Here is a 15,690-nt window from a genome sequence, read left to right as displayed (position 1 = left end):
TCCGAGGGGCCTGAGGGGCGGGCCCAATAGGGGAAATAGAGGTAAAACCTTTATAATCCTTCTACCATATGGATTAAGGGATTTTATCCTAATTTAGTCTTGAGCATCCTTTGGCAAAAGGGACTCAATTTCGTATAAACAGCGAGTGTGACTCTCCTGGGGGCAGAAGGGAGGGGCCCAATAGGGGAAACATAGCAAATTCTTCAAATAACTTCTTCTGTACAAATGACAGGATTTTGTCCAAATTCTGTATGAAGTATCCTTGGGTGAAGGGGAACCAATTTTGTATATATGGTCTGTCTAACCCCCCTGGAGGCAGAGAGGTGGGGCCCAATAGGGGAAATAGAGGTAAAACCTTTAAAATCCTTCTTCTACAATAGGGATTTAGGGATTTTATCCTAATTTAGTCTGGAGCATCCTTGGGCCAATGGGACTCAATTTTGTATAAGCAGTGGGTGTGGTCTCCCAGGAGGCAGAAGGGCTGGGCCCAACAGGTGAAATAGAGGTAAAACCTTTAAAATCATTCTTCGACCATCGAGATTAAGGGATTTTATCCTTATTTAGTCTTGAGCATCCTTGGGCCAAGGGGTCTCAATTTTTTTATAATTGGTGGATATGACCCCCCTAGGAGCATAGGGGGGGGGCTATGGTTGAAGTTTGTTCTCGCTATATCTCAAGTACTGGATGGATCTGTACTTACAGCACCTACCATGGGGTGCTATACCTTTACTTCATACCAATTATTTTAAACATATTCAGGTGAGCTATACAGGCCCTCTGGGCCTCTTGTTTATATGACTAGTAATTATATGCTGTGATATATGTAGATGTGCAGTAGGGGCTTGAAAACTTTCTAAGGTCAAGGTCACTGTGACTAAAAATAGACCAATTTGAAGGTACAGTAAGGCAAATGGGGCCCTTGCTGAACTGGTAAGTCAATGTCATATTTGTGTTCATAAATCAATGCTGTTGTCTCTAAAATCTTCTCTGAATGTGTGTACTTTTCACCTGCTTTTCAGCCTACAGGAGATTGTGGACTTAAAGGAAATTCTGCAGACAGAGAACGAGGAGTTAAGATGTGCCAACTCTCGCCTGCAGGAACGTAGGAAGGATCTTGAAAATAAACTCAATCAGCTGGAGAGGGAGAAATCATTACATGACATGCATATCATAGATCTGGAACACAAGGTAGGAAGACATCAATGTGTAACTTGCTTCACACTATTAGAGATCATAATTATATGACTTGGTTTTGGATCTGTAGCTTGCTGGAGTTAAGGTCTATCACATTTGTTACTATAAATTACCTTGACACAGCTTTAATTATTTGTACATAACTCTGAAGCTTAGAGTCATGATATTTGGTCAGTGATTTGCTTGGGTGAGGAACTATCAGGTTAGTTCACAGAGCTTTTCCTAGTGCCATTGTTTGCTGATATTTGGCCCCATTCTTAATGGAAAATGTTGCTTTTATTTCTCTATTTTTTTTTTTAATTTTCCAATCCCCTGGAAAATTAAGATTTTTTTTTGTAACTGCTTGCTTTCAGAAGACAATGGTTTCGTAAATAAGGATATTTTAGTCTTTTAGATAAAACATTGCAGAAAAAAAACAGTGTCTGTATAACTCTAAAAAGCTTCCAATTTGGTTTTCTGCAACATGTTTTTCCCAAATCTCAAGTGAGGGGCCCCATATCCAAAATTTTGAAATAAAGGCCCTGATTCAAATGTGTGATATTGACCTCTAATTTTTTGGTCAAATATATTACAAAATGGTGCGTTTATTAAGGCCAGTAAAAAGGGATGCCTAATGTCACAAATATAAGGTTATTACTGATTTCAACTCATCGTGTCTGAAGAACTGCTGAGCTAACCTAACACTATTTTGTGTGGACATGGAGAGACTTACATATTCATGTCTGGAGATCTGACTTTGCTTCTGGGGCCTTGTCCAAAAGTTGTAACATTGAAACGATTGAGTTCCCCAACCTATTGCTATATACATATTTATACCTATACCTATCGCAACTGAATTTGCTATAGGGCATCTTGGTTCTTGGGGCCATGAAATATGTTGTTGTATGAAGGAAGAGTGAGCTGGCCTTAGAGCTTAATTAGGTTCAGATTATATAAGAAACCAGTAAGTGATACTGGCTGTATGGGTTTTATGAATTTCTAGCGACAACAATTCTTGAAAATATTGTAACAAATGAAAACTGATATCAAAGGGAATTCAATATATTAGATTACCCAACACTTACTGCAGAAGACATGGACAGACCACTGATACAAAAATAATTGTATTTCAAATTTGTTTTCAGCTCCAGACAATCAGTGGACAGGTGGAATGTTTGTCTATTCAGAAACAGGATCTTCATATCTCCAATGTAGAAAACAAGGTAAGCACCTCACATCTCAAAAGTATAAAAAGAAACCCTTCCTATCTCAAATGTAGAAAATAAGGTAAACTCAACATATCTCAAACTATAAGTTACATGTATTCGTGGACTATGAATACCTACTCAAATGGAGAATTGCTTTATATCAGAGTTGTAATTACTTTGTGGACCTATGAATTCGTGGATGAAGATTACCTAAGACAAAAACGAAATTAAAAACCCTACGAAAGTTAATGATTTCACAGCATACCATATTTTTTTAAACTTCATAAAAGATATGTTTCATCAATGTATCTATTTCATCATAATCTTGTAAGTTTTGAATTATAAAATGCACATTTACACATATTCTGATTGTTTTGCACAGTTTTATAAATATCAAAAGCTTTCAGTGTTTCTGTCGCACCTGATTTGTCATGATTGTTTCTGCAGTGTTAACACCATGCTACAGATCAATATCAGCCGTTCTGGCAGTGCCCAGAAACAGCAGTAGCCAATGTCAACAACTAGACCATTAAAAGTGGACAAATCAATATTTCACATGACAATATCATTCAGAACGTGCCTTTATTGACAAGTTTATTGTTATATTGATATACAACTTTATCAAAAATATCCATTAATAGTGTATGTGGTGTTGTGTGCACTACAGAGTATAAAGACCTGATGCAGAGGTATTTGAGAATGATCAGGTAATGCATATTTGCCAACTCTCCTTATTTAGGAGGGCTAGACTCCTTATTTAACCATTTTGGACCCTTAAATTTAACATTTCCAAACAATGAATTTGCTTAACTATACCTATATTATAATATTTAATGATTTTATGTGAATATGTCATTTTAAAGGCTGGGTGGGGTTGCATCATTTAGACATTTCATTGGTGTGCTAGACTAACCATGAAAGGCTCAATGTGCAAGGTGGCGTTTTTTGTCCCCTCACCTACTATAGTCATTAGGAGAATGGCATTGCATTTGATTATGAAATGTAGTCTATGGTACACCTTCCTAGGAGGGTGTTCAATACATGTATTGTAACATGTATTTTTAGCTCACCTGGCTGAAGGGCAAGTGAGCTTATGTAATGGTGCGGCATCCGCCATCCGTCCGTCCCTCGTCCATCTGTCCGGCGTCAACTTTTTGCTTTAAACAACTTCTTCTCAATAATCAAAAGGCCTAGGAAGATGATATTTGGCCAGTAGCATGCTGGGATGAAGGGCTACCAAGCTTGTTCAAATAAATGACCTTGACCATCTTTCAAGGTCACAGGGGTCAAATATGTTAAAATCTTCAAACAACTTCTTCTCAATAACCAAATGACCCAGGGTACTGATATTGGGCCTGTAGCATGCTGGGATGAAGGGCTACCAACATTGTTCAAATGAATGACCTTGACTCACTTTCAAGGTCACTGGTGCCAGATGTCTTTAAAATCTTCAAACAACCTGTTCTCAATAACCAAATGGCCCAGGGTACTGACATTGGGCCTGTAACATGCTGGGATGAAGGGCTACCAAGTTTGTTCAAATGAATGACCTTGACCCACTTTCAAGGTCACTGGTGTCAGATGTCTTTAAAATCATCAAACAACTTCTTCTCAATAACCAAATGGCTCAGGGTACTGATATTGGGCCTGTAGCATTCTGGGATGAAGGGCTTCCAACATTGTTCAAATTAATGACCTTGACTCACTTTCAAGGTCACTGGTGACAGATGTCTTTAAAATCTTCAAACAACTTCTTCTCAATACCCAAATGGCTCAGGGTACTGATATTGGGCCTGTAGCATACTGGAATGAAGGGCTACCAAATGTGTTCGAATAAATGACCTTGACCCACTTTCAAGGTCACTGGGGTAAGATTCTTAAATCTTCAAACAACTTCTTCTCAATAACCAAATGGCCCAGGGTACTGATATTGGGCCTGTAGCATGCTTGGATGAAGGACTACCAAGTTTGTTCAAATAAATGACCTTGACCCACTTTCAAGGTCACAGGGGTTGAAATATGTTCAAATCTTCAACCTCTTCTCAATAACCAAAAGACCCAGGGTACTGATATTGGGCCTGTAGCATGCTGGGATGAAGGGCTTCCAAATTTTTTCAAATGAATGACTTTGGCCAACTTTCAAGGTCATTGGGGTCAGATGTCTTAAATCTTCAAACAACTTCTTCTCAATAACCAAATGGCCCAGGGTACTGATATTAGGCCTGTAGCATGCTGGGATGAAGGGCTACCATGTTTGTTCAAATGAATGACCTTGACCCACTTTCAAGGTCACAGGGGTCAGATGACGTAAAATCTTCAAACATCTTCTTCTCAATAACCAAAAGGCCCAGGGTACTGATATTGGGCCTGTAGCATTCTGGGATGAAGGACTATCACATTTATTCAAATGAATGACCTTGACCAACTTTCGAGGTCACAGGGGTCAAATGTTGTAAAATCTTTAAGCGACTTCTTCTCAATAACCAAAAGGCCCAGGGTACTGATATTGGGCCGGTAGCATGCTTCGATGAAGGGCTACCAAGTTTGTTCAACTGAATGACCTTGACAAACTTTCAAGGTCACAGGGTCAAATGTAGTGAAATCTTCAAACATCTTCTTCTCAATAACCAAAAGGCCCAGGGTACTGAAATTAGGCCTGTAGCATGCTGGGATGAAGGACTACCATGTTAGTTCAAATGAATGACCTTGATCCACTTTCAACCTAATGTCCTTGTTCAACAATCAAGGTCAGAGGCGTCATATGTTTAAATCATTTAATAGGTTCTTATGAAATCTTAAGATTACAAGTGTTAGATTAATAACAGGTGAGCGATGCAGGCCCATTGGGCCTCATGTTTATGTTATGTCATACATGTATTTTTATGTTATGTCGTTTTAATAAAAACGGCCATTTTCAATCATTACGTCTTTCTGATTTTTATTGACAATTGTACTATTACATAGCTTGCTGCTTGACTGATATGTGCGAACCATTCAACATAAAGGGTGATTTTGTCTGTAGGAGGCATAAACACATGTATTTTATTTATGTTTTTCATTTTGAACATGCACAATCTCCTACATAGAAACTTCAACAGGTTGGCAAGAATAGTTCTAATGATGCGATAGGAAAATGGTCGTCCATTATATGTATATCCAGAACATTAATTAGTTTTAAAATTACAGCACTTCCAAAACAAACATCCATTAATTTAAATACGTCCTGTTATCCGCTGTCCAAAATATCGTAAATCACAATAAACTTTCATTTATAAATCTCTTCCTATGATAAAATGTACTTTCTCTTGTTCCTGTTTACCACTGCCGTTCCCCATACCACTGCCTATAAAAATCCTCCAGAACTGTAATGAAAAAAAAAGTTGTTCTGAGGGTGAAAATAAATTAGGGATTCTATATCTCTCGACCCCCAGATTTAGAAATTGTCACTCTAACAAACTGAGCTTTCTAATTGACGATGGTTCCCTGGCTTAGTTGTGCTACAGTATATGATAAAACAAAATTAAGGGGAGGTTACTCTGCCTAGAAAAGCTAGTGGAATTCTCTGGTGTTTTGTCAGAAGTAAAATTTCAAAAAGAGGTTACTGTGCCTAAGCCTAGGAAAAGTTAGTGGAATTCTCTGGTGTTTGGTTTGAGGAAAAATAATGGGAGATTACTGTGCCTAGGAAAACATTGGAATTCTCTTGTGTTTTGTCTGCATTAAGTGGGACGGGTATCCTTAAGTGTATACTGTTATTAACATAAAACTTACACTGATCCTTACTTGTTGAGCAGCACAGAATGTCACAACTCCTGGAGGTCAAGAACATGCAGGAAGTCCAACTCAACGAGGTGTGTACACTGTTTTAATGTTGATAGTTCCTGGTATTCCTGATTTCAATTTTTTGGTGTGGATAAAACTTTCCAAGTTAAATTTTCTGAATGTTAAAGTATTCTATGTTTTTAAAAATTATAACAAATTATTAGTGAATAAAAGATTAGTAATTAAAATTGTTTTTCATTATTTTAGCCAAGAACAGAAGAATTAATTTAAGTTAATCTTAACATTATCTGAAAATAACAAAGATGATTTAATGTACTCTAAAGGTCTCATGGGGTTCCCTTATATATTTTAGAGATTTAATGAAGTTAAAAACCTACAGAATGAAATCAAGGTTATGTCTAAAACCATGGAGGTAAGTTGTATAAAATTTGATAGAAAGAAAAACATTTATTATTTTCTAGATTCTTTGTGTAACAATTCAAATCATGATACTTTAAAATGGACTGCATTCAGGTATTGAGATTTAACTTGAGAACCTATGAGTACAATGTTTTTGTTTTCAAGATATTTTATCTACAAATAACATTTTATATTTGTACAGAAGCAAAGCTGTTACTTAAACAAAATATAATTAAATAGAAATATTTGGTTTCATCATTTTGTATATTAATAAAACATTATGACATGTTAAAACATTATGTCACCCTCACAAGCATAAAACATTATGTCACCCTCACAAGCATAAAACATTATGTCACCCTCACAAGCATAAAACATTATGTCAACCTCACAAGCATAAAACACTATGACACCCTCACAAGCATAAAACACTATGTCACCCTCACAAGCATGAAACACTATATCACCCTTACAAGCATAAAACATTATGTCACCCTCACAAGCATAAAACATTATGTCACCCTCACAAGCATAAAACATTATGTCACCCTCACAAGCTCAAATTTTCCCCGATCAAATTTCCCTCATTCGGATCCTCTGGAAAAAAATCAGCAAGAGCCACCACAACCTAGTTCCGAAAGATGGAAACAGATGACAACAATGGCACTTCAGCCTAATCATCTCTACTATTGTGTTAATACCGTAAAAACCCATGTAATTTGCATACTTTTTTTTCAGAAATTTAATACCCAAAGTGGGGGGGGCGTAAAATACACAGGTATAGAAAATTTCAAGTTTTTTTCAGTAAAAGATCGACGATTCTGAAAGATCGCCATCTTGGATTATGTCCCTTGGTACACGGAACTCTAAGACAAATGACGATCAACAAATTTATTTATGTCAAACATTAATAAAAGATACATAATGTGTTGTTATGTGAGTTTATGTGAAAAGTATCAATAAATAGGTAACCGCTAACAAAAAAAAAGTTTAGCCAAATTCCTATGCCAGAGAATCGCCGATCAACTTACGACATTACGTTTCGACATCTCGGTGCGTTTCCCCATACTATTACGAAAATGTAGTTGTTCAATTTAAGCTCCGTTCTATGTAAGTTTTGTGAGGTTTTTTCAAATCGCCTATGCATATACGTATAGCATGTTTTTTTCCGGCTCACTTTCATGTTGATCTCGCGTCTAACATTACGTAAACATGTGATTCATAATAACCTCGTGAATTATTTCAATATTTATTAAATGAAGCATCGTAAAAATTGTCTGCGTTAACTATTTTTTTCCTTGGAGTAGATTTGAAGAGGATGTATTGTCCACGCTTCTAGTATAAACATATTTTTTATAATCCCTTATCAGTCAAATCAGTCTGTAGTTATGACAATGCAGGAGGGCTTCGTAATTCACGCCACGTGTTGGTGAGTGAAAAAAACAACAACACGGTCCATCGATCGCGACTGCAAACCATTTCAATTAGTAGAGCTATTGTTAATGGGTAATCACAGAGATGGTGTTAGCTCATTACTGCATTGTAATTTGTAAAAAAAATATCGCCAAACCACGGACTTAGATAATCTAATTCCGTGGCCAAACTGAACTGTGACATGACCTGGTTTGAAGTGACGTAACCCAAGCCGCCATGATGAGCTCTTCTCACTGATCGTAATTATGATCAGTAAAAGGTATCTAATTATGTCTTTCACCAGGAGATATGCACCAGCGGTTACTAAACATCGAATTACTTATTAATTGATATGTTTTAGTAAGCAAGTAAATGTTTTATGTAAAATATTGCTAAAATGAATTGATGTATGCCGATATGCGCACACGCGTGTCATGTGTGATCAGATCATTCAAAGAAAACAAGCAACAAAATACACATTTTACGTAGTTTCTTCTTGGTTTTAAATATCATTTTGCATCAATGAAAAAAAATTCATAGAAATATATTTTTTTAAAAAATATTCAGAGATCGATTTTCGGAGCATGAACATCGTTTTTTTTCCAGATTTTTTTTTAAATTCCGGCATAATAAATTATTTATTGCCCTTCTTTAGGGAAACACGATTCTTTGTTTCTACGAGTTTAATCATGTTTCACTAGGGTAAGACTTTATTAATTGAGGAGAAACAAATACTCATGTTACCCTATACAGTAAGGGCAATAAATGAATATTGTGTGAGGGAAATATGAATGTGTGAGGGAAACATTTAATGTTAGGGAAGAAAAGTCATGTGAGGGAAACATGATTGTGTGAGGGAAACATTTAATATTAGGGAAGAAAGATCATGTGAGGATATATATATGATTGTGTGAGGAAAGAGTAATCATGTTAGAAAGAATGAATTTTGTAACTTTGTGGTGAAAAATAATGTCAGGTAAATATGATTTAGGAAAATGTGGTTTTATAAAGGAAATATGATTTTTTTCCCCAATATGTGATTATTTTGCAACCTACTCAGATACATCATATATGCATGACATATAATCAACTTTGCGTTTTCGATGTTTTAGGAACTACAGCAGGAAAAGGAATCTGTGAAGCTCCAGAACTCGCAGGTACAACGTGAGCTATCAAGGTAAACATTAGAGTTACTTAAAGGTAAATTAAGAAATATCAAGGTAAACAGTCACATACAGGTACAACAGGAGTTGTCAAGGTAAACAGTCACATACAGGTACAACAGGAGTTGTCAAGATAAAAAAGTACTTAAAAGTAAATTAAGAATCATCAAGATATGCAGTCACATACAGGTACAACAGGAGTTGTCAAGGTAAACGTACAACAGGAGTTGTCAAGGTAAAAAAATACCCAAAAGTAAATTAAGAATCATCAAGATAAGCAGTCACATACAGGTACAACCGGAGTTGTCAAGGTAAACACTTACTCAAAGGTAAATTAAGAAACATCAAGATAAGCAGTCACATACAGGTACAACAGGAGTTGTCACTCAAAAGTAAATTAAGAAACATCAAGATGAGCAGTCACATACAGGTACAACAGGAGTTGTCATGGTAAAAAAATACTCAAAAGTAAATTAAGAATCATCAAGATAAGCAGTCACATACAGGTACAACAGGAGTTGTCAAGGTAAACACTAGTTGCTCAAAAGTAAATTAAGAATCATCAATATAGGCAGTCACATACAGGTACAACAGGAGTTGTCAAGGTAAACACTTACTCAAAGGTAAATTAAGAATCATCAAGGTCAGCAGTCACACACAGGTACAACAGGTATACATACACATCCCATTCCTGTTTGTTTAACTGTAAACCTCAGTAATGGCAGTTTTTCAGCTCCTGTCAATGGCTATTGCTTGCCTGTTAACATACAAATGGATTGTAGGTGTCCTTAAAGTTATCATATTGCTCTATTTGCTTCTTTTTGAAAAAAAATCTGAACAATTCTAATTAGAAACCAAGCTACATGTTTCTTGTTGGCATCATCAAAGTTTTCTGGTAATAGTTGTCTCCCTTTCCCCAGTTAGGTCGTGGTGCAGTTTGTAATGATGTTTGACTATCAGGGACACTTATTAAGAGAAGGTAGACTATAGTCACCACTTTGTCATTCTGTTGGTACTTTCTGTCCACAGACAGCTCCCTGGATATGTATTCAAAATGTGATAGCCATTTTGCATGCAAACAAATTACTCATGTGGTCAAGGTCAGTATGACTGACATTAAAAATAGGAAACATGTTAAATTCTTATTCAGGTTTTAACTGAATTCTTATGAAGATGATACTATTGAGTTTTTGAAAGCCGATTTGCTTTCCAAACAATTAAGTATGGTGAATCATTCACTCCTAATGCCATTATAAACCAAAAGAAACAACATCCAAAAAATACCAAAATATGGTAAACTTTAACCAACTCTTCCCAATCTACTGAAAGGTTTTAACCAAATGATTGAGTCATGTACCGTCTTTAGTCCATGGAAATCAAAAGTCATACAAATAAAGGAGCTGGCCGTCATGAATGCTGTGATTTGGTCAAAAGAAGGCAAACTGCAGATTTGTTTGAAAGAACATCTAGGCTTGTTTCAACAAAAATGTTGTTTTGCAGGATCCTGAGTCCATAAGGATCGGAAGTTCTATAAAGTGGCTATAAAGTTCCTACTGGTTTTTGTCAAATAAACTACTGTACTTGGTAAATTTCAACCTAAAATTAAAACTTTTTCAAAAAGCCATCTGAGTGATTGAAGGCCCTCAGGAAACATGTTGAAAATGTATAATATAAATTTAGTAGATAATAAATAAACAAATTATTACGAAGGAACATAAAGAATAAAATAATAATTATCCAAGATCGACCGCTAGGTCTTTCTGCCTTCTTAGGCAACTTTAGACAGATTGCCTGATGAAGCCTAAGAAGAAAGAAAGGCCAGAAAGGTCATTCTTGGATACTTATTATTTTATTTGATATGTATTCATATACTTTTGAAAAATGTCGTTAATCATTGGTTGCTTCTATTTCTAGGTAGTTACAGCTATAACATATTTATGTTTGTAAGTTCAAGATTGCTGTTTCTTTGTTTACAGTATACAAGCCAAAATGGAGACGTTCACCTTCCACGAGAACTCAGAGATATCACAGGAGGGTGAAAACCCTAAGCTGTACTCCTGTAGCACGCCCCTAAAGGCCAGCCAGTCTATCTGTATGGAGCTCAAAGAGATGGCCATGGTAAGGACAGCAGTTCTGTAGGGACCAAAATATCACACAAATGTCAATTACAAAATTAGCAATATTTAATCATCTCTATCATGTCCAAGTCTTCCTTTTCTCTTCATGATTTTCATGCCAAGACAGTGTTTATCATTATTTACTACGTATTTTCTCTTTATAGTATTAGTTTTGGTTCTTCTGGTTCTACTTTTAGTATAATCTTACTTGGGCCATAGTTTTTTAACTGTTAAGTATTTCTTGATGAAACTTAAAAGTATACCTGCATGGTGTACTGTGCACTATAATTAAGTCTCCTCAAGGTTAAAAGTTAAACAAGTGTTTAATTTTTAGTTAACAACATCTGTCCAATCCATAACTTTAGTATTTTTCAACATTTCTTGATAAAACTTGAAGTATACCAGCATCATCATCATCTGGAGTGAACTTTAATTAGGTTACTGTGACCTTAACTGACCTCAAGACCAAAAGTCACAAATATAAGCAATAACTTTTAAACTATTAAAGATGTTTTGATGAAACATTGAGGGTATCTGCATCATCCACAGTGCACTGAAATTTAGATCATCATTATAATATAAGTGACCTTCACCTCTTGGTTGAAGGATACTGTAAAACTTTCCACCTGATTGTTGTCAAGGCCAAAACTGTCACAGATATTTAAATGAAACCTAAAGTATACCTTCATCTGCCCTACAAGAAAGATACACCAGTACTTACATTGCAATTTGGTCATGATGACCTTAACATCAGGATCAAAGACTTTGTACAGTTGTGGGATTGCACAACGTTACTTGATGACGTCACAGTTATTCTTTATTGTTCTAGTCACATGACCTTTATTGTCATTGTACCATAGTTGCAAACATCATGTAACTGTGCTCTGAAGACGGCCTCCCTTTGGCCGAAACATGTCAGCATGTAGGATGTAAATCAAACAGAACATTTAGTACCGAATTCAGTGGTGTTGTTGCTCATCTTTTCTTTTTATAGGCCCGTCAAAATTCAACAGGGGTATTATGGTATAGCATCTTTCGTCCGTCCGACCAGTTAAAGTTTTGGTGCAAGTTTCTTCAGTGGTCTACAGTTAAGCCAGATCATTTGTTATTGTCCTAATTTTTGGCATGGATGTTCATGTGGGATTTGATTTGGGAAAATAATTTCTATTTTTGTAAATTTTGGATGTGTTTGGGACTTAATTTTTCTCTAGCAATTTCTTGGTTAAAGTTTTGGGGCAAGTTTCTTCATTTGTGTACATTTCAGTCAGATCATGTGTTATTGTCCTAATTTTTGGCATGGATGTTGATGTGGGGTCGTACAAGGACAATATGGATTTAATTTGGGAAAATAATCACTCATTTAACACGAAGATAATTTTAAGCACAGATTTAGAATCTACTCAGATTCAATATGTATACGTAGCCAATTATGGTAGACATGTCCCTATAAACCCACAAGTCAAATTAAATCAAGGGGAGTCAAAAACATACTCTCAAGGGTCTACTGCATGCCCCGATTAAGAGGCATTGGGCAGTACATTAGCAAAGAACCAATTGCATAAATGTGAACATTACAGTGATGATAATCACTCTTGGTAACATATCAGTGGTCCAGGTTCAGGTACAAAGTGTCTATGCCTGGGTCGTTTAAAAAACACTGAAAACATCATTTCTGAAATTTTAAAAAATATAGATAGACTAATCAGCTTATATATGTAGCTAGAATATAGAAATATGTTAAAACAAGTGGCCGTATCTATTGTTAAGCCATTTCTCAATTTACACCAACCACTATTGTCATCCCAACAACGTTCCTCCATCATTTGCACAAATGAGCGCAAGCAATAATCATCCAAATTTCAATCGTTCACCCATCGTGCACACCGCACATCGTTCAACGTACATTGTGCGTTCCCACAACTGTACAGTATCATAAAGCGATTCTCTTTGTCAGGCATAGGGCGCCAGGTAAAACGCTGGTCATTTATAAAAATGTTATTTACCTGTTCTGTTACCTATTCTTGACAGTCTAACAGTCACTGTAATACTGTGTATCATGCATAGTAAAATCGAACATAATATTCCTTTATATATACAAGCCTTCCAGATTTTTAGGTCACCTGAGACAAAGTCTCAAGTGACCTATTGCGATCGCCTTTTGTCCGTCGTCGTCCGTCGTGCGTCCGTAAACAATTTACATTTTCGACTTCTTCTCAAAAATCACTGAACCAATTTCAATGAAATTTTGCAGGAACCTTCCATGGACAAAGGTAAAAAAAAATGGTTGCCGGTTTAGTCCCAAGCCCCCAGGGGCCTGAGGGGCGGGGCCAGAAAGGCTCAAATTGACTAAAATTTCAAAAATCTTCTTCTCAAGACCCAGATATGGTAGAATCAAATTCTCTTCATAGATGGAAGGGTTTTAAGGTGCTTTACTGAAATTGTGAATTTCTTGACCCTGGGGTCTAACGTTTTCCCCTGGGGAGGGGGTAAACTTTACTATAGTTTATATAGGGAAATCACATTTTGGACCAACATTTGTTTAATTTCCATTGGAAGTAATTCAATTTAGGTTAGCATTATCAGTATTAGGTAGCAGTTTGATAGTATGCACATATCAGCCCTGACTGATCCCCGGGGCTGATGGGTGGGGCCAAAAAGGGTCAAATTGACTAAAATTTCAAAAATCTTCTTCTCAAGACCCAGATATGGTAGAATCAAATACTCTTCATAGATGGAAGGGTCTTAAGGTGCTTTACTGAAATTGTGAATTTCTTGACCCTGGGGTCTCACGTTTTCCCCTGGGGAGGGGGTAAACTTTACTATAGTTTATATAGGGAAATCACATTTTGGACCAACATTTGTTTAATTTCCATTGGAAGTAATTCAATTTAGGTTAGCATTATCAGTATTAGGTAGCAGTTTGATTGTATGCACATATCAGCCCTGACTGACCCATAGTCCCTGGGTCATAACTTTGAAACGGTTGAGATCTACACCCCAGAACTATATATAATAATGCTTGGCATAAAGAGACAAAAGTAGTCATGGTATTAGAATAGACCCTGGGGTCTGACCGAACCCCTAGGGACCTAGATTCTTAGTCACAGCTTGGAAAAAGTTGAGATCCCCACCCTATAACCATGCATTTATACAATTGCTGAGTATAAAGAGATGAATGCACACATGCTTCCAGGATGGCCTTGGGGTTACGGTTACGATCCCCACCCCAAGGCTATAAATACAAATGCTGGACAAAAAGAAACGAATCAAGTCATGATATTAGAATTGATCATGGGGTCTGGCTACAACCCTAGGGATCTAGTTTCTGAGTCACAGCTTGGAAACAGTTGAGATCCCCACCCCATAACCATACATTAAATTGCTGGGCATGAAAAATCTAATACAGACATACTACAAGAATTGGCATTGGGGTCTGGCATATTCCCTTGGATCTCATTTCAAGAATATTTTCCCATGATTGCTTAGATATCCAGGTGAGCGATTCAGGCCCTCTGGGCCTCTTGTTTCATAAAAGTATTTTTGAATTCCTGATAAAAAACATACTTTAGAAAGATAAAATATGAGTATATTCACACAATGGTATTGTGTCTGTAAATATGGGATAAGTTTCAATAAAAAAAACTCTTTAAACTAAGGTCTTTGATATGCTCTGATGTTTCATATTTAACATGCATGGCCTGACATAAGTGTTCTTGCAATGTTATTCAAATAGGCACCTTGGGGTGCTAAAAAGAACCATTCTTCTTTAGACATAAATCTGACAGCCGTTTGTTGCACTGATCTCTGAAGACTTTTGATGCTAACATTTCACTTCATGTTTGTTTTCTTTGATCTATCATTTGTGTGTTTTACAGAAGGACAGTGGAAAGCTACTGCCAACCCCGCTGTGTGCCAAGGAATACTTTGAAGAAGTGTTTGCTGATATCACACCCGTCCTAGACCACAACTTTGAGGAGGAGGAAGAGGAGGAGAGTCTGAGTGAGGACTTGTCTGCATCCTCTAAGGATGATCTCACCATGGAGATCTCAAAGTTTGTAAGTTAAACAGATAGGTTACTCATATCTCCATTTTCTATCAGTGTGTGAAAGTAAATCTTGAAGTGCCACAGACAATAGGTCTATAGGAGATTATGTAGACCTCACCAATTGTTTTTATAGATCACAATTTTTTATGTTTTAAAAATATCCACTTTGAACACTTTCTCACTTGAATGTAGGAAAGGAATGGCTACTCAATAATGATGATAAAAAGTGGTGTAGCATGTGTGAATTCTAAATGTTCTGCCACCAAGTTTCTGTAGCCAATAAATAAGATGGTTCGGTACTTTTTTGTCAAGACCAATACACAAGACTCAAAAACCAAACAAAGTACTAAGTCGAAACGTTTCGTGCAAGTGCCAAAAATTCTGTATAATAC

The 15,690-nt window shown here is 36.4% G+C and overlaps 1 protein-coding gene across 3 annotated transcripts in view; it reads left to right on the top strand.

Moving 5' to 3' along the window:
- Positions 1 to 15,690, top strand: part of LOC110457623 (lymphoid-restricted membrane protein-like) — a 223,182-nt gene that overhangs the window by 28,016 nt on the left and 179,476 nt on the right. For all 3 annotated transcript variants that reach the window (XM_021508980.1, XM_021508978.1, XM_021508979.1), the window contains 7 exons: positions 1,020 to 1,188; positions 2,319 to 2,396; positions 6,173 to 6,229; positions 6,514 to 6,573; positions 9,086 to 9,150; positions 11,113 to 11,254; positions 15,129 to 15,308. In XM_021508980.1, the coding sequence (XP_021364655.1) occupies positions 1,020 to 1,188; positions 2,319 to 2,396; positions 6,173 to 6,229; positions 6,514 to 6,573; positions 9,086 to 9,150; positions 11,113 to 11,254; positions 15,129 to 15,308 (751 nt within the window). The remainder of the gene's footprint in view (positions 1 to 1,019; positions 1,189 to 2,318; positions 2,397 to 6,172; positions 6,230 to 6,513; positions 6,574 to 9,085; positions 9,151 to 11,112; positions 11,255 to 15,128; positions 15,309 to 15,690) is intronic.

The sequence above is a fragment of the Mizuhopecten yessoensis genome, unplaced genomic scaffold, assembly GCF_002113885.1.
Source record: "Mizuhopecten yessoensis strain PY_sf001 unplaced genomic scaffold, ASM211388v2 scaffold9253, whole genome shotgun sequence".
In the NCBI taxonomy this organism is placed as follows: domain Eukaryota; kingdom Metazoa; phylum Mollusca; class Bivalvia; order Pectinida; family Pectinidae; genus Mizuhopecten; species Mizuhopecten yessoensis.
This window is presented reverse-complemented; position numbering and strand designations above follow the sequence as displayed.